The sequence below is a fragment of the Triticum aestivum genome, chromosome 7D, assembly GCF_018294505.1.
Source record: "Triticum aestivum cultivar Chinese Spring chromosome 7D, IWGSC CS RefSeq v2.1, whole genome shotgun sequence".
In the NCBI taxonomy this organism is placed as follows: domain Eukaryota; kingdom Viridiplantae; phylum Streptophyta; class Magnoliopsida; order Poales; family Poaceae; genus Triticum; species Triticum aestivum.
Window position 1 is genome coordinate 557,897,377 of NC_057814.1, and position 27,484 is coordinate 557,924,860.

At 49.5% G+C, this 27,484-nt stretch overlaps 1 protein-coding gene across 1 annotated transcript; it reads left to right on the forward strand.

The window, feature by feature from the left end:
• The first annotated feature begins 4,412 nt into the window (after positions 1-4,412).
• Positions 4,413-8,232, forward strand: LOC123164583 (auxin response factor 18). Its single transcript, XM_044582119.1, has 4 exons — positions 4,413-4,642; positions 4,799-6,051; positions 6,249-7,165; positions 7,792-8,232. Exons 2-4 carry the CDS (start codon positions 4,954-4,956, stop codon positions 7,862-7,864), a joined length of 2,088 nt encoding a protein of 695 aa, XP_044438054.1. The 5' UTR covers positions 4,413-4,642; positions 4,799-4,953; the 3' UTR covers positions 7,865-8,232.
• Positions 8,233-27,484: the final 19,252 nt, after the last annotated feature.

A 27,484-nucleotide genomic window follows, 5' to 3' on the forward strand; every position in this document is an offset into this window, starting at 1 on the left:
CTTACAGCTCGGCTCCACAGACAGGAGCCTCACAGACGACGCCGAGGCAACATCGCGGCGGGGAGAGGGGGTACCCGGCGACGACATCTAGAGCGGTGGATGGGGGCCGGCGGCGTGGGTGGGGGAGGAACGGTGGATGAAGGCGACAACTTGGACACTGGAAATGATGGATGGACGCTGGAGGATGGTGATGGACTTGGTCATTTTGGTGCAATTTGCGCTAGGTCCGACCTGTCTAGTCCGAGGTGGCCATATTTTTTTACGGGATATTTACGAGTAATTACGTTGAGTATGGATGGATGAGGGATTATACGTGTTGTAGCACACATGGAATACTTCTCCTATTCATGCGAAGTCATGTCATTTCTATATCCTCTAGAAGTAGCTAGCTAACCTAAGGGGAAAAGGTAGCTAGCTATGAGTACCAATTTCTTCATATGGAAGAAAAACAAAGCACCAGCCATATATGGACCAAATTAATACCAAGTGCACCTTTTCATGTAGAGTTCTAGCTAGGTTGCTACGTACCTCATGCATATGTGGAACCTTAAATTATTTTTTGGCTGAATCGATCCTATCAACAGATTACATAATGAGGATCAACATGGTTGGTGTACCAAAAGCAAGCAGGTTCGGCAGCCAGACAACAAGATTCTAGATGGACAGGACAACAATTTCGAGCAGGAGGATCTTTCTTTACTAATCTTTGGTCTCAAGCTCCAACCAATCCAAATGTTTTGGGAGTGAGAATATCCTCCCTATCTGCTTCTGTCTTTAATTATGTTTAGCTTATTTTTACACCCAGTGACGGGCCGGGGTGTGCCATCTATGCATGTCATCAACTCCAGCTAATACTTCGATTATTTAAGAAGAAAACCCCAAACTATACGAGACTTCCTAATCAGTCACACGACTAAATATGAGAGTACTATGCATGTCATGAGCTTCCATTCACACTTTGATTGATTAAGAAAACTCCCAATGGAGTACTAATAAGCTATACGGAGTAATCTGATCAATCAACTAAGCTTCCTAAACAATAATACTAATAATTGATGAACTTAGAAGGCTAGAAGACAAATCAAACGGAGGAATAGACTAGGCAACGAAACAAATGAAGGAGCTGGCAGCCACCAAACTCGGCTAGCATAAGTCCAACCACGGCCACATCACGGTGACCTTAGCTACAGTGCTCATTCCTACGCGGCCAATCAGGCAAGAGACAGTCGTATTAATATGGTCGACAGCGAATGACTTGACCACATCTTTACACGTTTGTCGGTCCTAGTCATTCAACGACACTTGAACTAATCAAAACTCCTCAAAACATAGTATTTTTCTCTCTAGCGTGTGCTGATTTCTTTTGAGACAGTAGCCACTCATCCATATAGTATGGCTTGTGCTATTTTCAATGCCACGATATACTACTTTAATTTTGGTCTCACATTTGGAGATATATCATGATCCTTCCTTTCTCCTTCCGTGACCATGTCAAGGCAAGATCCCATCCAAGCCCGACAAAAGGCTTCACTCTTTGACAATTGAAGGATAGTGAGATTTGATTGGACCATGCATCATCAAACAAGTAGAAATTAGTTGACTGAAGGAACTAATGAACGCCTTGCATTTTCCTTGCTTAATTTTCTTGTTGTTGCGGGGATCCTTGTTTTTTTGTTTGAACACCCTTGTTTAATTTCTTGAAGGTAGAACTTGTCAGATTTGACTGGTCCGTTGTGCTTCGATCAAATCAATCAAATTTATAATGTACAACGGGAGATTGCATCTTAATGGAATACCATTACCTTGTCTAGTGGTTGAACAAGCGTTTGACAACATTAGGGCATTAGGCTGCCAAAATTTGGAAAGGATCAAGTACAAGCAATGTGTCCCTCACACGAAAGGGCTTTAATTGATTTTACTTGTGCTCATTTATATATGTTTTTTCTACGAGGTCATACATACATGTATGGATTATTATTATTTTCTTAACTTTGGCGACATTATCAAATAATAATCATGCCCAATACAAGGATAGGAATCAAGAATGACGATGGTTCTTTCCATACCGCTCCTATGCTCTCTCTAAAGCTAAACCAAGCAATCACGTAAGCAATAACATTAGCCTGTCGAACAAAGTGACATGTCGTCGCCCTGCCAAAGCTACTCATCAAAGTTCGGACAATTAATGTGGTGTTTAATACGAGGACATAAAGAAAATGATCAGTGTCAGGTTCATGCGATGGCAAAGGCGTATGGTTGGAAGACATGTAGTGTCTTAGCAAATGCCGACAAGCAGGATTGACCAATTAGTATCAACCCAATTGATGTTGAAAAGTGGTTGCATAGGCTCGAAATATGTTTCGCGCTGTTAAAAAGATGTAAGATGGAGTTTAAAGTGTTACCGAGAAGATCATGAATCCTCACATTTGGCTGTGTTTGCTTGAAGTTTTGGAATCTCTAAATACACTATGCTCGCTAAGATCTCACCATCAATTGAGGTCTCCACTTTAGAACGGGGTCATCTTATTTTAACCGGGTTAATAATTTTTCAAGGAGATCTCTCATTCAATTCTTTTAATTCACTATGCTCCTTAATTTTGCAGCGTTTTCATTCTATTGAAGAATTCGATTTTGGATTTGGTTTACGATTTTGACTGAGCCAAGGATTTCTCAAGGAGCTCCCTCATTTAATTTTTTTTACTCACTATGCTACTTAATTTTGGAGCTTTTCCATTCCGTTGAGGTATTCGATTTTGGATTTAGTTCACAATTTTTGACCAAGTTCATGATTTTTTAAATCAATCGGCAGCAAATGGCAGATAAAAACATATCAATTCAGCGCACCCTCTCACCACTTGGAAAACACATAGATGCTGAAAATTTCGTCACATAAATATGGATTGATTAGTATATAATACATAATCACACTACAAAAGGCCCACCAAAACACTGTATTATAAATAAAAGAAAACACACTCCATCGTCTTCCCCACTCAACAAGCCAAATACTCCCTCGGTTTCAAAATACGAAGGTGCATTTGATTTTTGAAAGTCAAACTTCATTAACTTTGACCAAAGTCGGAACCAAAATTATGGACACTCACGGTACCGGATAAACAAAATACGAAAATTCCATTTCATGATGAATCTAATGATATCGATTTGATATTTCGAAGATTTATACATTTCTCTACAAATTCGGTCAAGTTTAAAGAGGTTTGGTTCTTCGAAATAATTTTTACACCTTGCATTTGAAACAGATGGAGTAATAAAACAGATTAAAAAAACCAACAACATCGGCGGCGCAGCAAAGCGCGTCCAGTCCTTGTGGCGACGATGATTTCGGACCCGGCCGAAAGCGGCTGGAACTGTGAAGCTTGCTCCGAAATCATTCCGTCTGGATTGTAGAATTAATTCCGTCCAATCGAAATTGGTCCGAATTTGCTTTGCCTCGGGCTGGAAGCTCAAACTACCAAATTATGGAGTTTTCGTTGGAATTTTTGGACAAATGTGTGTGTGCAAAGCACCAACGGAGGAGCAGAGAGAAATGCCTCTAGCAGCGAGGCGGAAGCGAACAAGCGAGCGTCACATGCCGACAGGGCCGCGCGAGCGGCAGAGCAGAGCTCAGCTCAGCTCAGTCGCCCGGCGGCCGCAGCGGAGGACTGAACGCGTCGCACCCCACCGCACCGCGCCACCGTCCCCGGCCGCCTCGCCCGCTCCCGCTGGAACCAACCAACCAACGAACGAGGGAGAGCGAATCTCCAGGCAAGCGACCCGCCCCGACAAAACAATCTCCCGATCCCATTCGACCCGATCCCAACCCCCAACCCCGCCCCGTGTGCGCTGCCGTTTACTCCTATTTTCTTTCTTTCTTTTCTTTCCGAAACGGCTGCTCCTTTTTTCCTGAACCGGCTGCCGTTACTGCCCGGCCGTTGCATTATGATGAGCACTCGTATAGTTGGTGATCACAGCATAGCCATGAGAGCGAGAGTCACACATGCCATCTCGATTTCCATGCTTTTCCGATGAGTAACAGGCAGTGCGTGACGGAGTGATGGATACTACTCCTACTCCTACCACCACCACCGCCACTAATGATGCGATGATTAGCTTGGCCCGCCGCTAAACCCGTGGGCCGGATCAGCTGGCGAGGCAGTGGACTGGTGTTAGCAGAGTACTCCTACCAGTAGCACCTTTTTGTGCACGCTGGGAACTGAACTCAACACAACTGATCCGATCCGAAACAAAAGCGGCGAGCAACTGAACTGCTACTGCTAGGCGAGCAGTCCATAGTTTATTCATTCATTAAGCGGCTCACAAAGTAGGGTACTCGCCTAATCCGCTGCCCTTTAGCCTTGACCTCCCTCCCCTTTGCTGCTGCCCTCCGCCCCGCCCCGCCCCGCCCCTATTTAGCCCTCCTGCGCCCGCGTGTCAGCTGCAGTCTGGAGGAATCTGCCCTGCTGCTGCCCCTGCTGCACCTGAGGGAGACTGGAGAGAAGGCAGGGGAGGGGAGGGGAAGGAGGGGGGAGGCAGCCGTAGCAGAGGCGCATACACACAGACGGACCGCTTCGTCCTCGGCCGCCCCTGTCCGTCCTCGCTCGCTTTGGAGGGATCTGCTGCTGCGCCTGCGCCGCTTTCAGAGGTGAGTGACTGGTCGACGGACGGACGGATGGATGAATCGCGGTGCTGTCGGTCGGGGCTCGCTTTCGTGCGTTCTTCTTTCTTTTCCTCTGCGGCAGCGTTCGTCTCTGACCCCAAAATTCTCTCTTTCTTTCTTTCTCTTGTGCCTTTCGCGCAGCCTTTCTCAGCGAGCTGGCTCTGCTCTGATGGTGGTGCTGGCGGCGGCGGAAAAGCTTCTGGTGGTGGGGGTTAAAGGTGGGGGGGCTGCCTAATTCTGGTGGGATTATTCGATTTGCGCTGCTGTGCCGGGAGGTGCGGTGAGTGGAGGAGGGGATGATTACGTTCGTGGACTCGGCGGCGGGGGAGCGGGAGAGGGGGGACGGGCCGCGCTGCCTGGACCCGCAGCTGTGGCACGCCTGCGCCGGCGGCATGGTGCAGATGCCGCCGCCCGGCTCCAGGGTCTACTACTTCCCGCAGGGCCACGCGGAGCACGCGCAGGGCCAGGCCGCCGTCGACTTCCCGCCCGGGGCCCGGCTGCAGGCGCTCGTCCTCTGCCGCGTCGCCGCCGTCCGCTTCATGGCCGATCCGGACACCGACGAGGTCTTCGCCAAGATCCGCCTCGTCCCCGCCCGGCCCCAGGACGCCGACGCCAACGACGCCATTGCCGCCGCCGCCGCGCAGGAGGACAAGCCCGCCTCCTTCGCCAAGACGCTCACGCAGTCCGACGCCAACAACGGCGGCGGCTTCTCCGTGCCGCGCTACTGCGCCGAGACCATCTTCCCGCGGCTCGACTACTCCGCCGACCCGCCCGTCCAGACCGTGCTCGCCAAGGACGTGCACGGCGTCGTCTGGAAGTTCCGCCACATCTACCGCGGCACGCCCCGCCGCCACCTCCTCACCACGGGCTGGAGCTCCTTCGTCAACCAGAAGAAGCTCGTCGCCGGGGACTCCATCGTCTTCATGAGGACCGAGAACGGGGATCTCTGCGTCGGCATCCGCCGCGCCAAGAAAGGGGGCATCGGCGGCCCGGAGCTGCTGCCCCCGCCCTCGCCGGCGGCGGGCGGCAACTACGGGGGATTCTCCATGTTCCTAAGGGGGGAGGAGGACGGCGGCAACAACAAGATGATGGGGGCGAGGGGGAAGGCCAGGGTCAGGGTGCGGCCGGAGGAGGTCGCCGAGGCGGCCAATCTTGCCGCCAGCGGTCAGCCGTTCGACGTGCTCTACTACCCGAGGGCGAGCACGCCGGAGTTCTGCGTGAGGGCAGCCGCGGTCAGGGCGGCGATGCGCACCCAGTGGTGCCCCGGCATGAGGTTCAAGATGGCCTTCGAGACGGAGGACTCGTCCAGGATCAGCTGGTTCATGGGGACTGTGTCGGCCGTGCAGGTGGCCGACCCCATTAGATGGCCCAATTCACCTTGGAGACTTCTTCAGGTACTACATCTCCACTTCTCCATCACTCATCTCATCTCTGGTTGTATTAAATTGTGTACAAATCCATCGTCTCAAGGACAGCACCACAAGATTGCATTCCTTGTATTGACTAATTGAATTGATTGCTAGTAGAATCATGCATTTAACTGTCAAAATGCTGAAGAATTCTTTCCTGGTACTATGGCCTTGTGCCGCAGGTGACCTGGGATGAACCGGACCTGCTGCAGAATGTGAAGAGGGTGAGCCCATGGCTGGTTGAGCTGGTCTCAAACATGCCGGCCATTCACCTTGCTCCGTTCTCGCCTCCTCGGAAGAAGCTCTGCGTCCCGTTCTACCCCGACCTCCCGGTCGACGGCCAGTTTCCGGCCCCGATGTTCCACGGAAACCCACTCGGACGCGGCGGCGTCGGTCCGATGTGCTATTTCCCGGACGGCACTCCTGCAGGCATACAGGGAGCCAGGCATGCTCAATTTGGTATATCTTTATCAGATCTCCACCTTAACAAACTGCAGTCGAGTCTGTCACCGCACGGGCTTCACCAGGTCGATCACGGCGGGCAGCCGAGGATCGCCGCTGGGCTCATCATTGGTCACCCGGCTGCGCGAGACGACATCTCGTGCATGCTCACCATTGGCAATCACCAGAGCAACAACAAGAAGTCAGATGTCAAGAAGGCTTCGCCCCAGCTGATGCTCTTTGGGAAACCCATACTCACTGAGCAGCAGATCACTTTAGGTAACTCTGGGGGTTTCTGTCCATCTGCTGCTAGGAAGAGCCCCTCTGATATGAGCGCCGAGAAGTCGGCGAATAACTCTGATCTTCCAAGCCCACAAAGCAACCAGAATGGCACTACGAAGAACCTGTCCTGCGGAGGAGTTCCATTGTGCCAGGACAACAAGGTACTCGATCTCGGGCTGGATATCGGGCACTGCAAGATATTCATGCAATCAGAGGACGTCGGGCGCACGCTTGATCTCTCTGCTGTTGGCTCGTACGAAGAGTTATATCGCCGGCTTTCCGACATGTTCGGTATGGAAAAAGCAGAGCTGATGAGCCATGTTTTCTACCGTGATGCAGCCGGGGCGCTCAAACACACTGGAGATGAGCCTTTCAGGTTTGTATGATTTCAGATTAAAATGTTTGTTTCTGTTCAGGCATTAGGTTACTCGTTTCATTTTGTCTTTTTAAAATGCTTGGTAAGTCATTTTAGAATTGATCACTGAACCTTTTGATAGCGATGAGTTGTTGCTGAAGTCTCTCGGTTTTCTTGAAACTTGGCTTTGGCCAGTTAGGTATTTGGTCATGTCCACTCTTCAAATGTAAGTGGCAGTTTTCTAATATTCCATTAGCATTGTTGGTTAGAAACTTCCAGTTTGCCTGTTTATTCCACCTAACATTACACATCTGTTGACCTCAACATCACCCGTTTAAACCCGCATCTATTGCAAGACCTTGGAAATGGCCACATTTGTATCAGTAGTAGCGGATTTTCTTCTAATACATCCAAATCGACGTATCTTCGAGCACCGAAACTCTAGGTGTTGTTGCCTTGGAAGCATCCTGCTCCTTATGGTACTTTGACTTTACGAGTTCCCTCCGATGACCACTAGTGTTTCCTTACTGTTGAAGGAAACAAAACATCATCGTCTTCTGCTAGTGCAATTTTCTTTCTCATTTCTCCGTTTCTTGTTCAGACTAGATACTGACCTATTTAGAAAACTTTGCTGGTGAATTTTGCAGTGACTTCACGAAGACGGCGCGTAGGCTGACCATACTAACGGACACGAGCGGCGACAGCAGCGTAGTGAGCTAGGAGGAATGAGGAAGGAAGCTCTTTCGCCACTTGTACGTACAGCTGGGTTGACGGCGGCGCGGCGCAGCACGGTGGCGATTCTCAGAGAGCATAGATAGCGTGGCTGCGGAATTTTCCGCAGCCTGGATGCAAGTCAAGAAGCACCACCGGTGCAGGCAGCTTCAGTTTTTCTCCGATTATTAGAGAGCTCCCAGAATGGGACTGGTGATTGTTTGTGTGGTGATCCATGAACAGTTTTCTGTTTTTTTTTTTCGTTGTGTTGACTACCACCCATTATGATGATGTTAGCAGTAACTCTGGCTCAGAATCCATGGCGGTTCCTTGCTGCAAGTCCTGGGAGGAATGAATGTCTGAATCTTTTCTTGTTCTGTGATGAAAACATGCGTGTGGTCCGTCAGTGTCGGAACCAAGCACAAAACAGAGACATATATGCTGTTGTTCGGTGAGCTGGATCCACGGCGTGGGGTGGCGGTGTGAGATGTGGACATGGCTGGCCACGCCCATGGGACGGGACGAGATGGGTGCCGGCCAGCTCTCCGGTTGGTTCCACGGCGTGATGTGAACGGATGTGGAGCGAGCGCGTGGTGTCCGCGTCCGTGTCTGTCCGTGTTGTGGCGATCTGGACTGGAGAGGCAGGGATGGCAGGCCAACAAAGGAGCCTGTGGTCGATGGAGCGCGACGTTTGCTGCCGCTGCTGTGCTGCTGCCATCCTCGGTCGCTTTCCGTTGCCACGGCGCTTTCCTAACCAAACATGTGTGTAGGCCAAGGCTGGGGGAGCCGCTGACCGCCGGGCCCGGGACAGGCCCTGGTTCTCTTTTTTTGTTATGGGTGTCATATCTTGTTCTTTGGTTGCTGTTGAAAGTCGTTTTTATCTTGAAGAGAGCTTAGGTGTGAAGTGTGAACCCCCTTCCTTTTCACCCCTCTCATTTGTCAGCGCCTCGCCCCGTCCCCTCTCTCCTTTGATCGGTGTTGTCTCGATCTTCTTTGCCCCTTTGTCCTCTGACACATCTCTATCCACCGCACCCGCACCCTTTCTCACCCTTGCCGTGTCGATTAGACCATCCTTCCATGTCCGGGGGCTGCTAATATTACCCGTCCGACCGTCGATGAGCATTTTTAAGTTACCATCATCCAGACAGTCCTTTCCTCCCGTTGCTTCCCAACCACTCCCCGCCTCCTCACCCCCTTTCTATCCCCATATGGTCATGAAGCTAAGGGCATCTCCAAAGCGGCCCCTCAAACCTCCACTATATATCCGGACCACAGGTTCGCTACGGGGGGGGGGGGGGGGGGGGGGGGGGGTCCCTCACCAGATTGTGTTACAGCAGAGGTGGACACATGATTACACACAACCAGAGGGGGAGGAGCACACAAAGATGAGCACACTTAGACAGGCACACGCACTCTCGTTGGTTCCCATCCACTCCCCGCCTCCTCGTCCCCTTTCTGTCTCCATATATGGACGTGAAGCTAAAATTATGGAGTGAACGCTTGGCTTATTTTATGTTATTTTACGTTTTCGTTTCTAGATTATGTGGTTGTATGTGTGTAGTATCCATTTCGATCTCTTCACGTCAAAACTCTGTAGTTACCTTTCACAAAGTTACATGGGTTGGAGGAATTGACTCTCGCTATGATCTGTAATTTTTCATCTCCTCTGCACTATATCTAAGCCTTAGCCCATGTTCTACCGTCCTTAAGCTAACCACCCCTCCTTAGCCCTTGAGCTTCAGGGTTTATTCGCCGCTTTTGTTCCAATGGTGGTGGTGTACTCTTCATAATATGCTTTCGGCTCCCTCAATCAAATGTTTTCTCCTTCGATTGTGAGGCTGGGCCCGAATACGTTCTTGCCGGCTTGGTGGAGCTGGTGTTGGCACTTCTAGGAAAAAAGGCCCTCAATCCTCTGTTTGTCTCTCTGATGACTTGGCTAGCTTAAGCTAGGGGCTTGTGGGTGTTCGTCTCGAATGAGTGTTAGGTTTGATACGGTGTAGTAGATGTGGTGCTAACTACCGTTCAGAAACTACCGAAGCGGTTGTCATTCTTCTTGCTCTTCTGGTCTAGCGATGCAGATATGAACCACGAGCTTTTTCGTGGAATAGGTGTTGTGACTGAGTAGCGACGAAGTTCAAGATTAGAGAGCAACACAAATTTTCTTTTCATTTTTTAGAGAGAGAGAGAGAGGCCTTCCTCTCTTATTTCCATTATAACAGGAAAAAAATTGTCTCAGGTACTCTGACAGGTATAGTTTCTTTTTGTTCACCTCGTGTGGAATAGTTGTTCACATTTGTACCCATTTACCAGACTTTATGTAATATTTTTTCGTGAGGGCTGGTAGTTTAATAGTTTTTTTTAAAGCTCTAGTAGTCTAATACTAAGGGGTTGTTTGGATTGCAGCCCCAACTTACCACGCCAAAATTTTGGCATTGACCTGAGCACCGGTACCTATTTGGATGAGCTCCAACTAATTGACACGCCCCAGTCCCATCCACTTTTCCCGTTCATTCCGCTTCCAATATATTGGCGAGAGTGTGGCGCCCGATTCCTCCACCAACTTTTTGGTGAGCCAATGGTTGGCATGGCCACCGCAGGCAGAAACCAAACCAGCCTTAAATCATTCGGATGCCTTGGTGTATGGTTTTGAAGAAAGTTGGAAGGTGTCAGTGCCCGTATGTGGTGCCCGAGGCCGGACGAGGAGAGGAGGATGAATAACCGATCGACAAACAAGGTGAAAATGAACAAAAGTGACCCTTTCAACAAACTTCAACATAAAATGGCCCCAATCTGAAAATATTTTAAAAAATGGCCCTTTTGCATGACGCCCCGGGCTAGGGCGCCGTGCTATTTGGCATGGCGCCCTAGCCCGGGGCGTCATGCTAGATGTCACTACCATGGTGTCCTAGCCCGGGGCGTCATGCATGCTCTCTGGCATGGCGCCCCGGCCCCGGGCGTCATGCAAAAGAGGATCATTTCGTGAAATATTTTTAGATTGGGGCCATTTTGTGTTGAAATTTCAGAAAAGGGTCATTTTTGTTCATTTTCACACAAACAACGGGTTGAGCTTCAGAAAAAAAAAGTAGAAGAAAAGGACAAACAACGGGGTGCGTGCGCTGGCCGGGTGCCGAAGCGTGCGTGTCCCGTGTCTTCTTTGGCATTGCCGGCTTGGTACGACGAGGGCGCAGTGGTACGGCGAGTAGCATTTCTTATCGAAAAGGCAGTACCAAGGAGAGGTACGTACCGGTACCGTGTGTGCGCTACAGTATAAGGGCGGGACAGCAGCGCCAGCGCCAGCGCCGCTTTTTCCCTCGTCCCGGCCGGCCGGCCGCACTGTTGGAACGCCCGGTAAGGATCACGTGATCGCCGGCGCCGTGCCGCCGTGCTCCTCTACGCACGTACTGTGTAGGAGTAGAGTATATCCGTAGACGGGATGGGGTGGCTGGCCTCGCCCGTGCCGCGCGCACTGTTCACGGGTCAAGCTCAGGCCGATGGCCAGCGGTGGAGGACCGCGAAAGGCCACGGCGACCAAAGAAAGAAGGAGAGGTGTGTCGGCCCGGGGAGCTGTATGCCGTCGCTGTCGCGTGGGGCTGCCGGCGGGATGTACCGAGTAGTAGATGTCGTGTCGGGAGCAAACTTTTGGCATGTTGCTTTCGTCGCGGCTGTGCGCACAGCACAGTGATCTCGATCGGCTTGTGTGTAGGCTCGCGGTCACATAGGTAGCTCTTCTCCTCCGTGCAAAAGACAGGACAAGGTTAAAATGGGGTGGCGCTGTCACGCTCCAATTTACGATGGCTCGTGTGTACTGGAGTACTCCCTCGGTCCCAAAATAACTGTCTCAAGCTTAGTACAATTTTGTACTAAACCTAGTACAAAGTTGAGACACTTATTTTGGAATGGAGGGAGTATATAATTGACTTTTCTTTTCTTTTTTAAGGTGGGTCGTGCAGTTGGTCCATATATTCTTTGCTCGAAAAGAAAATTGTACTCTCTCCGTTTTTAAATATAAGTCTTTGTAGAGATTCCACTATGAACCACATACAGATGTATATATATGCATTTTAAGTGTAGATTCATTTATTTTGCTCTGTATTTAGGAACGGAGGGAGTAAGTTTGATCATTTTAAGTCGGCAAAGTTTCTTCTTCCTTCCTTCCTTCCTTCTTGCTTCTTCGCAACCTCACCGGAGAAGAGCTACTCAACTATCTATCTTAGGGGTGAGGGGTGCAGGGATCGCTGGAGGTTTTCACGGGGGTGCAGAGCTTAGAGGGGTGGCCGGGGTGGTAGCCAGCAACGGCGGTGGGGGAAGGTTGAGGGTAGGGCGGGGTGCCGAAGCGGTGCGAGGTAGCGCCCGCCGGCCGCTGTTGGGGCGGGGTAGGCTTCGTGGAGGAGGAACTGCCTGCAGGAGGAAGAAGATGGACAGTCCGCGACATGACTGAGGCCATTGGATATCTATCCGATGGGTAGGAAAGATTTTTTCAGGCACCTGTTAAATAGACAGTCCCTAATTAATAATATAATCAGCTGCTGGTTTTAAGACCTTTCCATGGCACATATAGCTAATCTAATAGCCAATATGTATAATACTAGTTCACTTTAAAAAATTACTACTTTATTAAACATGGCCCACCTCACATTATCTCAATGTTTTTTGGAGCAAGTGCTACGGCTTAATCTACAACTCACTTCTCGTCTCTCTCTTTTTTTCAACTCAACAAAAATATACTCTCTCCGTACCAAAATTCTTGTTTTAGATTTGTCTAGATACAGATGTATCAGACACTCGATACATCCGTACCTAGACAAATCTAAAACAAAAAATTTGAAACGGAGGTAATAGTATTTAAATTCTTATAGTCTGCTTGCATCACTTTATTTTACACTTGACTTGATCGTGTTAAGGTCTTCATTATCCACAACGGTATGGACCACATGTGCAGCTCTTTTTGTTAGCCACGAGTTCTAGAAGCCATTTATTCCCTTGCGCAAGTTTTGGAACACCCTAGCAACCTTGAGCTCCCCATATGAAAAGAAACAAGACTGGTAGTGTAAATACAGCCGTTTCGTACGACTTTAGGTGTATCAGCAAGCAAAATGGGAGCATCGAAATAAGTCGAGTGAACAACACAAGATTTGTAAAGGATCAGCCTGCCGCCAGCAGATCGTCTCAAAGCGACCTTCGATCAACTTCCGGCCATTGTATGTTTGTCGTGTAGGAAAAAGAAGGGAGAATCAAGCTCACATCCAAAAGGCCGTGCGCATGCATGAGCCTCCTGCTTTTTGGGCATGCTCAAAATCACGTAGAGTAGGACGAAAGAGAGAAGGACGCTTTGCACTTTTTTTTGGCCAAAAAAACGCAAGGCAACACAGCTCCAATCCAACAGACGTGGTATCCGTGACGCGGCGCGGGCCACGTGAGGTCGGGAAAGGGGACATGCACGTGTACGTGCTCAAGTCACACGCATGGACTCGATCCGGATGTTACGGTCCGGCGCTGGAGCGGAGAAGGGACTTTTTGACCGGACCCCGATCGCTGGCGCGACTCGTATCACTATACTACCCCTACTCGCCCGTCCGGTCAAGTATGTACGTGCAGCTCACGGTTGCCCGTCGCGTCACGACCCATCGAATCCAACCCTAATAACCAGTAGAGAATTTTTTCTGTTGTTGTACTCCAGTGTCCGTGTTGATCGGTTAAGCGTAGTACGTAGTATCTATACTAGCACGTGGACGTGGTAGTACGGAGGAAGCAGTAGCAGTTGACATCGGCATCGCCATCGGCGCACCGCGGCACGGAGCAGACGAGACAGCGGAGGCTGGCTTTGCGTGCGTGCGTGCGTGCGCGCGCGCCGTAGTTGAAACGGGTGGCGTAGAGGCGTAGAGCGAGGTGCAAGCAAAGCAAGCGTGCAAACTTAAACAACAGCGTATGGAGTACTTGTACTAGCAGTGGCACTATCCACCACCGGAGGAGAACCAAGAATGAGTGGACAGGTTCATCAATTCGTGGCATCGTGTCCGTAGAAGCAGCTCACACGCTCTAGCTGCTGCACTTGCTTAGTAGAGTAAGCTGCAACAACGGATCAACGGATTATTAAGCAAACCCGCGACGTTATGGCCGGTCAATCCCTTGATGGAAACCATGGTCGATGAAAGAATCAATCAATGCATCCGATGCACCTGCTGACCCGCCGTTGGTTAAACTAACGATGCCGGCATATCTTTCCGTGCGGCGAGGCGACCAACCCAAAACTAATATCCGGTGGGTGGATCCAAGACGCACGGCGAGCGGCGCGGACGACGCCGCTGTCTCTGCACGCACGAGCGGACGAACTTTTTCCAGGAAGACTCGATCCCAGAGGACGCGCGCGAGATGAAACCGCCGCGTCTCCTGCTCCGCTGCTCCCGCCCGCCTGGGATCGGCCGCCATGGCCGGGATCCCGGAACCACACCTGCGTCAGTAGTGCACTGAATGATCTCGATCGGAACCAGAGGGCAGACTGGGCAGTCGGGTCACTAACCATGCTGCCCATCAAGTTGATGGTCCTGGTCAACGCTTTCATCTCATCAGCCTCTTTCTTTTCGGCAATGTTAAAAATCTGACGTCCGTCTTTTAAAATGCTTTTTACGGCAAATTTAATTGGCGTGAGGACAGCAAATTTGGTTTACGAGCATGATAATTTCCTAGCAATAAAATAAACTGAGGAGAATTTGCCATATTTGCTAACTAAATTTGCTATCCTCAGCAAACACAAATTGCTATTAAAAAAACTAGCAAAGTGACCCACTCGATGCGCGGGCTAGAACTTCAGAATGTTTAATAATAAGAAAATATATACATATTTGGGAGGCAAATGTGTGGCTGCTGCTGGCCATTTTTTTTAATTCTGCTACATAGGATTGCCGAGTTTTGCACTCGTAAACTGTGCTCCTATGCTGACTTTTTGCACTCGGCAAACCCTGTGCCACATGGCATTGGTTCCCCTCACTCCGTTCCGTCTACGCCATTTGTTTGCCGAGTTTCATATATTTTGCACCCGGCAAAGATTTTTCTGAGTTCCCATGAAAAATAACATGTCAAAGATAACATCGCTGAGCCCTTTTCAGTTAAGTCCCTTTTCCCGAGTTTTGAACTCGGCAAAGTCTTTGTTGAGTTTGTTATGCCCTTTGTCGTGTTTTTCAAGAACTCAGCGAAATCAGCGATTCCAGTAGTGGAGGCTCCTATTGTTGCTTAACAAAAGTGTAAGTTTTGTCTAAAGAAAAAGTAGGGCCAAATATGGTGATATTTAGAAATATATGTGTTTTGGGAAATAGTTTAGTCTTAGGTATGTTTGCTTTTCTCAATAACATATAAATATATATGTTATCGTTTATCTTTTTCCTGCTTACGATGCATGCCGTACTAAGTGTATTCTTTTATGATGAATCACGTTTGAAATTTATACTTTGTATCTTTTGTCTAGCGCTTTATCATGTTGCATTTTTTTATTTAAACATAGATTAAGTAGTTCTTATTATGTTCATGTAGGCATATGTATATCTCCCAACGCTTCGTAAGATCAACATATTAGCATATGCATATTTGCTAACGTCGCTTTTGACATATTAAAAGTTTAGTTGTAGATGTGCGTACCCATAATATTATCCAATTATGCATGTCCCAATTTTTAGTTTATTTTACTTCTTTTGTTTACTTTAATTTCATTTGGTGTACGAAGCTAGAGTGCATTTATATACTATGTATTTATCTATTAAAACTGGTGTAGTTGCTATCTGTTTTGGTATACTTTGATTTAGTTAAGATAAGACACGTACACTTAAGCTGGAAACTTTCTAAAACATACATTGTCGACACTACTATGTTCCAAACGACAGTGGCTTCAAAGTTCCCACCATGTTCAACCTTCACTTTCCCCTTTCTGGATACTTCATGTCTTCTTAGTAGCACCCAACCATGGAAGTAGCCGATCCAGCTAGGATCCACCTCATGTTAGGATTGCTTCGATGGTCCTCACTTACATCCACATTGTAATAATCCTATAGAATTTGAAATAAATAATAAATAGAAACAAATCACATGACCTTTCACAGAGACGGAATATGTTAAAACACGTAAACAGAAGATTTCACATCAAATCCATCATGTTCAAATTCAAAAGGCCCCCTTATGAATAATTAGGGGTTGTTCGGCAATCCACTGCTCCCTGAAATTCAAGGACCCGCAGAGCACCTGACCTTTCACAGAAACGGAATATGTTAAAACACGTAAATAGAAGATTTCACATCAAATCCATCATGTTCAAATTCAAAAGCCCCCCTTATGAATAATTAGGGGTTGTTCAGCAATCCACTGCTCCCTGAAATTCAAGGATCTGCAGAGCACCTGCTCCCCCGCTTCGTACTTTTACCTTCAGCTCCACCAGCTCCGGGGGCGAGAGCGTGGAGTCGGAGGGATGCCGATCAGGCCTTTAATATCATGCTAATTATCCTATTTTTAAGTATAAATAATGCCGGCGTGGCATTAGCCTAGCCTGATAAGATTAGTTTCATTCTATGGCTACACGCGTGGACAAAATTTCATATCGCCATGAATGAGGAGTAACCCACTTACATCAGTACCATAAATATGAAAAATAAAGATAATAATTATTATAATAAGCAATAACTACCATAAATTAGGAAATATGATATTCCAAGCTTGGTATCCCAAAGAAAAGTGGATTTTGTGGTTATGAAGCAAGAACGTTTATGTGTACGCATATGATTGTTTAATTATCATATTATGAAGAAAAGGAAAAATATGAAAATCATGGAGAACATACCAAGTAGGGAAAGCAAACAAATGTAATGGTGAGATCTTTTAGCATGCCCCCAATTTCCGCTCCTTATTCCGCAAAAAAAAAACCCGCTCCTTTTGGACTTTAAAACACTTGTGGGGCCTAGATAGTGTATTTTTGTGCGGTAGAATTTATGTGCAATTAAAAAGGAAGACGCTAGAACTCTCTCGCGCGAATACGCAAGAGCTTGCGTATCTTTCATCGACCAAGTAGAAAGGGAACTTGTGCAAAGTTTAGTTATGCCCCAAATATACCATTTCATATGTTGCATCAAATACGTCTGAGAGGCCACCTCTTGAGATTATGAATTTGTGTACATCCATGACTACCTTTTCCTTGATTGTTTTAATGTGCTTACTGTTTGTTCTTGCATGAAAAAACTGAACTTACAAACTTGATGTTTCTGTACATACACATAAGTACGCATGTATCACTATGCACTGCAAAAATTATAATGTACGTAGTTGTAAAGGAAACTTGCAGAAACATAATTGAAGGGGAAGATTTCGTTAGATTTGGCAAGGTTCAGCAACCTGAAGGAATTATGTATTAGGCTAGTGGAACTTCGTGGTCTGTATACAACAGTGGATGGTAACGTTCTTGTTAATCAATCAGAGGGGAATTCCGGATATAGTTCTGACCATCTGGACGTACTTTGCCACTTTGGACAAACCGTAGCTTTACTTCAAATTTAGTTTGAAATATTGAAGCACTGTAATCCATATGCATATACATGCGAGGAGTTTCATTCAGATTAGAAACAGTGGAATGCGGGATCCTCTCCTTGCATATCCCTCCGACCATCAGATTCCTCCGTAGTATCCTCCGAGCCACACCATGAGAGACACTGAAATTTTTTAGAGTTTTTTGCATCGAGGAAGACTATGGACCTTCAGGGTGATATGAGGATAGAGGATTCTCACCGAGATGCCTTTAGATCAGTGAAGAGAAGTTGCACAATGTGCTATGAAAAGAGACGGGAAATATCAACAACACTGCTTGTTTTTTTACCGGCACAAAGAACCATGGATTTCCACATTTGTTTACCTGAAAAAATGATATAATTTGGTAGTAGCACGCAGATACATTCAGAGAGATTGAAACATATGAAGAGGCAAATTAATGCATTCCTTACCTACAGATCAGTCAAGAGTCATGCCAAACATTCAATAGCAGAAACAATGGCAGTTTACACTGAGTAAATAACCATACTGGAATTGGCTGTAGAAAAAATATTTTAGCAATTCGAGATTCCAGATGAAGATTATAGATCATACGAAATTTTTTGTTCCATGATCCATAGTTACAACAGCAGGAAAATTAATATGAATAAATCCTTTCCATTGGGAAAATATCTGTAAAGCTTTTTATAAACATAAAAGTGAGCTGACCAACAATGCCTGATTTCTAGATGTAGAGAACGCTAGCTTACTGCAGGTTCCTACCGGATGTGATGCAGCCATAGACTTCCCAGCTGGTTCTCCTACGCTCCATAGAATCCATAATCCGGTCGAGCCCTGTGCTGGAAGACATGCCCAGAACCAATTTTTCCGGCTTGATGAGATTTACTGATGACGTGTTCTTTTTGGGGGCGGGATATCAACCAAATTTATGGGGCCTCTGCGATGAATACAACGGGCTGAAGCACATAGGAGGGATTTAATGATACGGATTTAGGCCAACTCCACCGCGCGACCTCATCCTGTCCGGCCCCGTTCGTTTGGGATAAAACGGACAAATGAGGCGGCCCAGCGTGCGACGGCCCGGACCCATCTTGTCCGTTTTGTATCCGCGCTGACCCATTTCGAGCGCAAACTTGCGCCGGGTTTGGGTCGTGGCAGACACCAAACGGACGCGCAACTCGTCCGCGTCGGGGCCGCGTGGCAGGCGGCCACCTACCTCCCACCCGCCCACATCAATGCGCACGCGCGGGCGGCCCCGCCTGTCATCCGCCCAGGCGAACGGTCGCGGTCCTTCTTAAATGGGACCCGTGGACCGACCGTCGTCCACACTGCCCCACTCCACCCCGCGGCCTCCTCGAAACCCGACAACCCCAGACCCCCAAACCCTAGCCTCGAGCTCGCCGGCCGGCCGCCCGCAGCCATGGGGCTATGGAACTACGGCCGCAAAGGCAAGCACGACCGCGAGGCTGGCTCCTCGTCGGGACGCCGCCGCGGCTCCGTGAAGAAGGAGGAGCCTGCATCGCCACCGCGTCAGGCCCCCGTGCCGCCCGCGTTCTCCATCGCGTCCACGGCCGCCGGCGAGCGCGACCGGCACTACATCAACGCGGATGTATGTCGCCGCTATTGGGAGACGAGGACGCCGCTCCCCTGGAGCGACACCCACCTCCCCAACAACTGGCATTTGTCCGCCGACCGCGTGACGATCCCGCCGGTCCCGGTGAGCGGCCGCGCGCGCCGCCAGGAGATCGAGCGCCGCCGCTGTCGGTGTCAAAACCGGCGGATCTCGAGTAGGGGGTCCCGAACTGTGCGTCTAAGGTCGATGGTAACAGGAGATGGGGGACACGATGTTACCCAGGTTCGGGCCCTCTCTATGGAGGTAATACCCTACTTCCTGCTTGATTGATCTTGATGAATATGAGTATTACAAGAGTTGATCTACCACGAGATCGTAATGGCTAAACCCTAGAGGCCTAGCATGTACGACTATGGTAATGAGTATATCCTTTCCGGACTACGCCCTCCGGTTTATATAGGCACCGGAGGGATCTAGGGTTACATAGAGTCGGTTACATAAGAAGGAATCTTCATGGTTGGTCGCCTAGCTTGCCTTCCGCGCCAAGGAGAGTCCAATCCGGACACGGGTACAGTCTTCGGCCTTCATGTCTTCACAGCCCACCAGTCCGGCCCATTGATAATAGGCCAGACGCCCGAGGACCCCTTAGTCCAGGACTCCCTCAGTAGCCCCTGAACCTGGCTTCAATGACGAGGAGTCCGACGCGCAGATTGTCTTCGGCATTGCAAGGCGGGTTCCCCTTTTTCCGAACTCCAAGATAGTCTTCGGACGCGATGATAGTATCTGGTCCTGTGACATCCACCGCACACAACCGCGGAGAGAATATTATACTTGCACGAGTCTAATCCGCTGACAGCTTTTTACAACATGACATCACACTAGCCCGGTCATAATTTCGGACCGTTTTGTGTTCGCCGTTCCACGTTTCAAGACGCGGTTGCCATTGGCACGTCTTGTCAAAGCAGAGATCGTGTCCCCTTATTGCGGGATCCTCATCAACACGGGCATGGGTAACCCAACCGTGCCATTTACACAGCCCTTGGGAATAGGCGAGTTCCGAGGCGAGTGGGGAGGCGTTTAATATTCACTGCCTTTATAAGGGGATAAGGATTCCCTCTTCTTCTTCTCCCACGCCTTCTCTCTATCTCCACCCTTCCAATCTCGAGCTCCAGCGCCCAAGTTCTCATCTCCTCTCCACTCGAGCTAGCACTCAACCATGTCTGGATCCGGAGGTCAGGGCAAGTGGATGGTCTCCTCCGTCAAGGAGGAGGACATTACTGAGCTTCGGGCGGCCGGATACTTGGTGAAGGAAATCGCCAACCGTCTGCCGGCCGAGGGACAAGTCGTCCCCACGCCGAAGCCCAACGAGAGGGTGGTATTCATCCCTCATTTCTTCCGCGGACTAGGGTTCCCAATCCACCCTTTCGTCTGCGGGCTGATGTATTATTACGTGATAGATTTCCACGATCTGTCCCCGAACTCCTTCCTCAACATCTCGGTGTTTATCATCGTGTGTGAGGCCTTCCTCCGCATCCACCCCCACTCCGGGCTATGGCTCAAGGTCTTCAACGTGAAGCCGAAGGTGGTGGACGGCCAGCACGCGGAATGCGGGGGAGCCATGGTGAGTAAGCTGTCCAACGTCTCCTGGCCGAAAGGCACTTTCGTGGAGACAGTAAAGGAGTGGCAGAAACAATGGTTCTACATTATGGAACCCCGCGGCACCACCTGGGCCACAGCTGCCGAATTCCGCTCCGGTGCTCCCATGCGACTCACCTCCTGGGTCGAGAAGAGTCCGGACTGGTGTTCACCTGATGAGCTGATAGCGCTGCAGACGCGCGTTCAAAGCATGGTAACCAAGAACGTCAAGCTTGTTGACGTGATCCAGGTGATGCTAGTTCGCCGGATTCTCCCGTGCCAGTGCCGAAGCCGCCCTCTGTGGGAGTTCAATCCAAAGAAGCACCAAACCCTGGTGAGGCTCTTCGAGACTACTCACGAAGGTGCCTGGAAGTTGCTCTTTAAGGGCAACGAGAAGCCGCCGGCCACAGATTCCGACCGCGGGCACGATATTAAACACCTCGCCAGCGAGGTATGTTGTGTTTAACGTATTCCCTACTCGTTTGTTTCGAGGATAGTGTCTGAGCTTTTAGCATTTGCTTTTTCAGGATTGGATGGAGAGGGCGAAGCGGATCCAGTGTCCGGCTCCGCTGCCTGAAGAACCAGTCATCCCGCGTCTGGCAAAGATGCTGGTGCCGGCGCCCTACAAAGCACCGGAGAAGAAGACCAAGAAGAAGGCCAAGGGGGCCAAAAGGGGCCCCTGCCGCAAGGGTACTTCGGACGTAATGTCCGGAGACGAAGAGACCCATTCCTCCGTTCCTGAGGAGGAGGACGACGAGGAAGAGGAGGGGGAGGAGGAGAACAACCCTCCCCGTGAGGAGGGGAAGAAGAAGAGGGCGGCTTCCGCGCATCTAGAGGCGGAAACGCCCAAGAAGGGGAAGGGCGCCCCAGAGGTCAACACCGCGTGGGACGTCGACAACAGTCCGGAACGACGCCATCGCACTAAGCCCCGGGCCGCATCGTAAGTGTCATGACTCATACATGCCCGTATATCCGGCCTTTTCTCTTTATCATCTTGATATGGTTAACTGTACTATTGTAGTCTGGCCCGCGACCACATCCAGCGATCCTCATCTGGAGGTTCGTTGGATCCGGCGGAAATGGCCAGCATGTCGCTGCCATCCGCTTATTCCCTCGGGGCCAGGGACGACACCGAAGTGTTGTCCCGGAGGACCGCTCCGAGCTGGGGAGGAGCCCCGGATACTGTCTGGGAGGCGCCACAAGGCGAGACCTCCGCTGCCGGACATATGGGGAAGCAGATCCTCATGAAGACTGGTGAAGGGGGCCGTATTCAGTTCGGCCCTCAGCCGAATACTATTCCGGAGACCCATATGGCTCCGGAGTCGGGCGAGCAGCCCCCTTCGAAGGAGGGGGGTGCGCCGATTCCACCGGTGGCCCCTGTCCAACCAGGGGCACCAGATAACCTGATGGAGGCGCTACGAGGCGCCTCCATTGTGGACAAGCACCGTGTCCTTATGGGTGCGGTGATCGAGAAGGTTCAGTCCGCCAAGAGTGGACTGAACGAAGCCTGCAGCAACCTTGAAAGATCGTGGATGTCGCCTAGAGGGGGGTGAATAGGCGCTTTAAAATAATTATGGTTGAGGCTTGAACAAATGCGGAATAAACCTAGCGGTTAATTTGTCAAGCACAAAACCTACAACAACTAGGCTCACCTATGTGCACCAACAACTTATGCTAAGCAAGAAAGACTACTTAGGTGATAGCAAGATATATGACAAGAAACAATATGGCTATCACAAAGTAAAGTGCATAAGTAAAGGGCTCGGGTAAGAGATAACCGAGGCACGCGGAGACGACGATGTATCCCGAAGTTCACACCCTTGCGGATGCTAATCTCCGTTTGGAGCGGTGTGGAGGCACAATGCTCCCCAAGTAGCCACTAGGGCCACCGTAATCTCCTCACGCCCTCGCACAATGCAAGATGCCGTGATTCCACTAAGGGACCCTTGAGGGCGGTTACCGAACCCGTACAAATGGCAACCCTTGGGGGCGGTCACCAAACCCGTACACTTTGGCAACCCTTGGGGGCGGTCACCGGTACCCGTCAAATTGCTCGGGGCGATCTCCACAACCTAATTGGAGACCCCGACGCTTGCCCGGAGCTTTACACCACAATGATTGAGCTCCGAACACCACCAACCGTCTAGGGCGCCCAAGCACCCACGAGGAACAAGCTCAAGGGTACCAAGCACCCAAGAGTAATAAGCTTCTCAACTTGTAACTTCCACGTATCACCGTGGAGAACTGAAACCGATGCACCAAATGCAATGGCAAGGGCACACGGAGTGCCCAAGTCCTTCTCTCTCAAATCCCACCGAAGCAACTAATGCTAGGGAAGAAAGTGACAGGAAGAACAAGAACGAGAACACCAAACTCCAAGATCTAGATCCAAGGGGTTCCCCTCACATAGAGGAGAAAGTGATTGGTGGAAATGTGGATCTAGATCTCCTCTCTCTTTTCCCTCAAAAACCAGCAAGAATCCATGGAGGGATTGAGAGTTAGCAAGCTCGAAGAAGGTCAAAAATGGGGGAAGAACACGAGCTCAAAGGATAAGGTTCATTGGGGAAGAAGACCCCCTTTTCTAGGTGGGGGAAAATCCAACCGTTATGCTCACAGCCCGCACAGAGCGTACTACCGCTCGTCCTCACGGTACTACCGCTAGGGGTAGCGGTACTACTGCTTGCGAGCGGTACTAAAAAATACATCCGTGCCTACCACCGCTGGACTTGTGACGGGTTTTTGGTCCGGAGCGGAAGTAGCCACGGAAGTAGCCGCGGTAGTACCGCTCCCAAGAGCGGTAGTAAATAATTACATCCGCTCCTGTCCGCGATAGTACCGCTCCCAAGAGCGGTAGTAAATAATTACATACGCTCCTGTCCGCGGTAGTACCGCTGCAGCCTATTTAGAACACCAAAACTACCACAACTTCTGCAAACGGACTCCGAATTCGACGAAACCAAGTTTGTTGGAAAGCTAACGACATGGGCTAACACAATTTTGAAAGAAATATCAATAAGAAGCAAATGAGAAAAGGCCCATAAGAAAATGGTGAGAACCCTTCCTCGGATAAGACCGGTAAAACTCCAACACCGAAAACATCATAGAAGACGCATGCGAACTCCGTTTTTGATGAACTCAAGCTTGTCATCAAGATGACCATAAGCTCTAAGACTCACAAAGAGAACCAAACAAGAACCAAGAAACATGATGCAAGTATGCAATGGTTTGAGCTCTCTACTAACGATACGATCAAGCTACCAACTTGAGAGCCCCCCTTGATAGTACGGCAAACGATCCTATAACTCGGTCTCCCAACTACCACCATGAGTCCGGTAAATAGAAAACCTATCAAGGGCAAACCTTTGCCTTGCACATGGTCCACTTGAGCTAGATGATGACGATCTTGACTCCCTCAAGTTGGACCACTTTTCTTGATTGCGTTGGCTCGATGAAGACTAGATGATTGCTCCCTCATACTCCACTATGGGTGAGTCACTCTTCGGTACACCTTCACAAGTGATTGCGTTGGCTCAATGAAGGCTAGTTTATTGCTCCCCCATACTCCACTATGGATGAGTCACTCTTCGGTACACCTTCACAAGTCCATTGTCACCACAATGGACGGCAAGCTACAAGCATGATTTCTTCGTGATGCTCCACTTGAACTTGCACAACACAACCTTGATTACGATCACCACTTGATGTCATCATTTCCATGGGTTGTATGATATCTTCCTCTTGACGCAAGCCCATGGACACGTACCTAACCCCACATAGAACTCTCACATAGACCATGGGTTAGTACACAAAGTGCAATGGACAATGCTTACCATACCATGGGATCACTTGATCCCTCTCGGTACATCTTTTACACTTTGTGAGTTGATCAACTTGATTCACTCTTAACGTAGTCTTGATCAACCTTGAATCTTTCCAACTCTCTTCGTTTGAATGATGTCTTGAAGGTAAACATGAATGATCACACAATCTTCTTCTTCAAGACATGCTTGCAATAAGCTCAACACTCACGTGACCAATCTTTGGATAATTCCTTAATAGCACCTTGGTCAACACATAAACTCCTTGAAACCAACACCTGGACTTCAAGAAATGCCTATGGACAAATCCTTCAAATATAACTCAATGCAACCATTAGTCCATAGAGAATGTCATCAATTACCAAAACCACACATGGGGGCACCGCATGTCCTTTCAATGTTGACAGGTTTTGAGGTAAGTGACGTAGAAAGTGAAAAAAACAACCATGTAGACAGTAGCCCCTGAGACACTGTTCGGTGTTCAGCAAGAAGAACCGGACAGAGGATCAAGCCTTTGTTATAGGAGGCTAACTTAATATGTATGAATAAGCAGGCGTCGCTATTGGCCGTGACCTCGCGTGTTGCCGAAGTCTCTGAGCTAAAGCAGAGGCTGGAGCAGACCGAGAAAGAGCTCGGCGAGGTGAAGATTCGGCTCCGGGAGAATCAAGGTGAGTGACGACTTGCTGTGTATTCCGAAAGAATAAGTGGTGAGTATTGACCGGAGTGCCATAATATGTGTAGGGGCGGCGACCGAGGTCGAGGCCCTGAAAAATGCCCTGACCGAAGCCGAGGGAAAGGCTGTCCAGCAGCAAGCCACCCATAAGAAGCTCAAGGCCCGGGTCGACGAGATCCAGCAGGAGCTCCAGGACGCGGTGAAGAAGTGCGAGGCTTTGGAGCGCGAGGCGTCAGTTCGAGAGACCGAACTTACCAAGGCTCGCCAGAGTGCGGAGGCTGCACAGAATGAGGCCCGGGGCGCTCTCCAGGAGATCCAGGAGGCCAAGAAGATCACGGCTGGTAAGGCTTTTAACATGCAAAGCAAGTATGCGGAGAGGAAGTACCTTTTACTAACCCGGATTCGGAGTTGCCCAGGGGCTTTTGCGGATCTACCACGCAGCGTGTCCGATGCGGCGGAGTTCTTCCGAGCCAAAGAAGGGAGCTCCACGGAGAAGCTGTTCTGGACGCAGTACGCTGTGCCAGAACATCCGATGCCCTTTACCGATCAGCTGAAACAGCTGGTCGAGCTGCACAGGGTGGCCGAACTGGCCATGAAGGACTTAATAATCCGGCTATGGCCAGCCGAGGCGATACCCAACAGTTATTTTGGCCTCGTGAAGCAGGTGATTGAGGTCTGTCCTCGGCTAGACATCGTCAAGCGATCAGTCTGCATCGAAGGTGCCCGCATGGCCTTCGCCCGTTGCGAGATGTGGTGGGCAAAGATGGACGCCGTCGAGGTGGCTAGGGGGCCGCCAGAGGGTAAGGAGCACCGCACACCCGAGCGATATTTTTCCGATGTCTTAGAAGGGTCTCGACTTGCGGCAGCGCAGTGCGGGCAGGACATTATTTTCAAATGAATACACTCGTGTTTTGTCCATGCATTATATGATAAAACCAAAGCCGATTTGTAATGTAATGCTTGTTATGTTTTAATTGTTTCCTCATGTGCGGCCATGTTGTATGAAATCTGAGGGTTGGCCAGTCGTCGGCTTCTGCCCTCACGTAGGTAGTACGGAGGTGTTCGAGATGGAATCTAAACAATCTTTATCCAATTATATGGTCCTTGAAGGAGTTGTTTAGCGCAACGAACCAGGCAATCAGACTATGCGGCTTAAACGCCCTCACTTACCCATAGGAGTTTTATAATAAAACATAGGCGCATCCCCTGGTACACGAACCAGAGTGCTGTCAGCGCCTGATCGGGAAGTACCGATCCTTCGCGGAATGCGGAAAAAATCTCCAACGATTTGGGACCTCCGAACAGCTGACCGGCTCTCGCCGCATCATGACAGTCAGTTTTCGGCTTTCTCTACTGAGTTGCTCATCCGGTTTAGACCAGGGCACAATCGCAGTAGTTCTCCCTTTACTACCCTAGCCGATGTAGCAGAACGTAGGGTAGCAAGCACAGGAGCCGGGCAACCCAACGATTGACCAAAGACAAGATTCGGAGCCAATGCATATAATGCTAAATTCGGGGTGCCGAACTTATCTATAAGAAGTGTTCGGACTTTGTTGCCGTATTATGGGGCGGTGAGGAGCCCCTGGCAAATATGAAACGTACCAAAGTGCACGGGTGCGAGAATATAAGTAATTAATGGCAAAGGAAAGCAGAAAAAGAGCAGAGGTAATATCTGGGGCCCCTTGACTTGGGCCGTAAACTGTTTCCATTATAGTTGGGTTAATGCGTCAAAGCGCATTTATACAAATAGTGCGAAAAACAACCGGCTATTTAACGTGTCATAACCAAAGGAGAGCTGCAGTTGGGTACTGAAAGAAAAAAGGTAGAGTGGTCGCTGGATTGTCCTCTAGGGCTTCCCATGTATACCTGTGCTCTGTGCCCATCTGGTGTACTTATCCTTTGACAGGACCAGTAATCAGGCCATCGAAGGGGACCTGTATAAAAGAAACCTGAAAAAAGGGAAAAGGAAATAGTGAATTATATGTGAGCCTGGGATCGGTCTAGCCGAACTGTGGATCTCGAGCTAGCTGTGCCTCCGTCGATGCCCATGGAATTTTGAGTGCGTAGTTATGTACGTGTGGTACGAATGCCACTACCTCATTGGGACTGGGACGGAGGCCGAACTGCTAGTCAAGCTCTTGTCAAGCCGAGCTGTCCTGTTGAAGTGTGGTCCGAACCCTCTTGGTGGTGTCCAGGGGCTCGGCAGCCGGATTATGGTTCTGCTTGAGAAGGCCGCTCTGTACCTCTGCTGCTAGGGCGGTTGTGTGCTCCTCTGTATGGAGGGAGCGTTCCGTATTTCCATTGACTATTATGACGCCGCATTGACCGGGCATCTTGAGCTTGAGATAACCATAGTGTGGCACCGCGTTGAATCTAGCAAACGCGGTTCGTCCGAGCAGTGCGTGGTAGCCGTT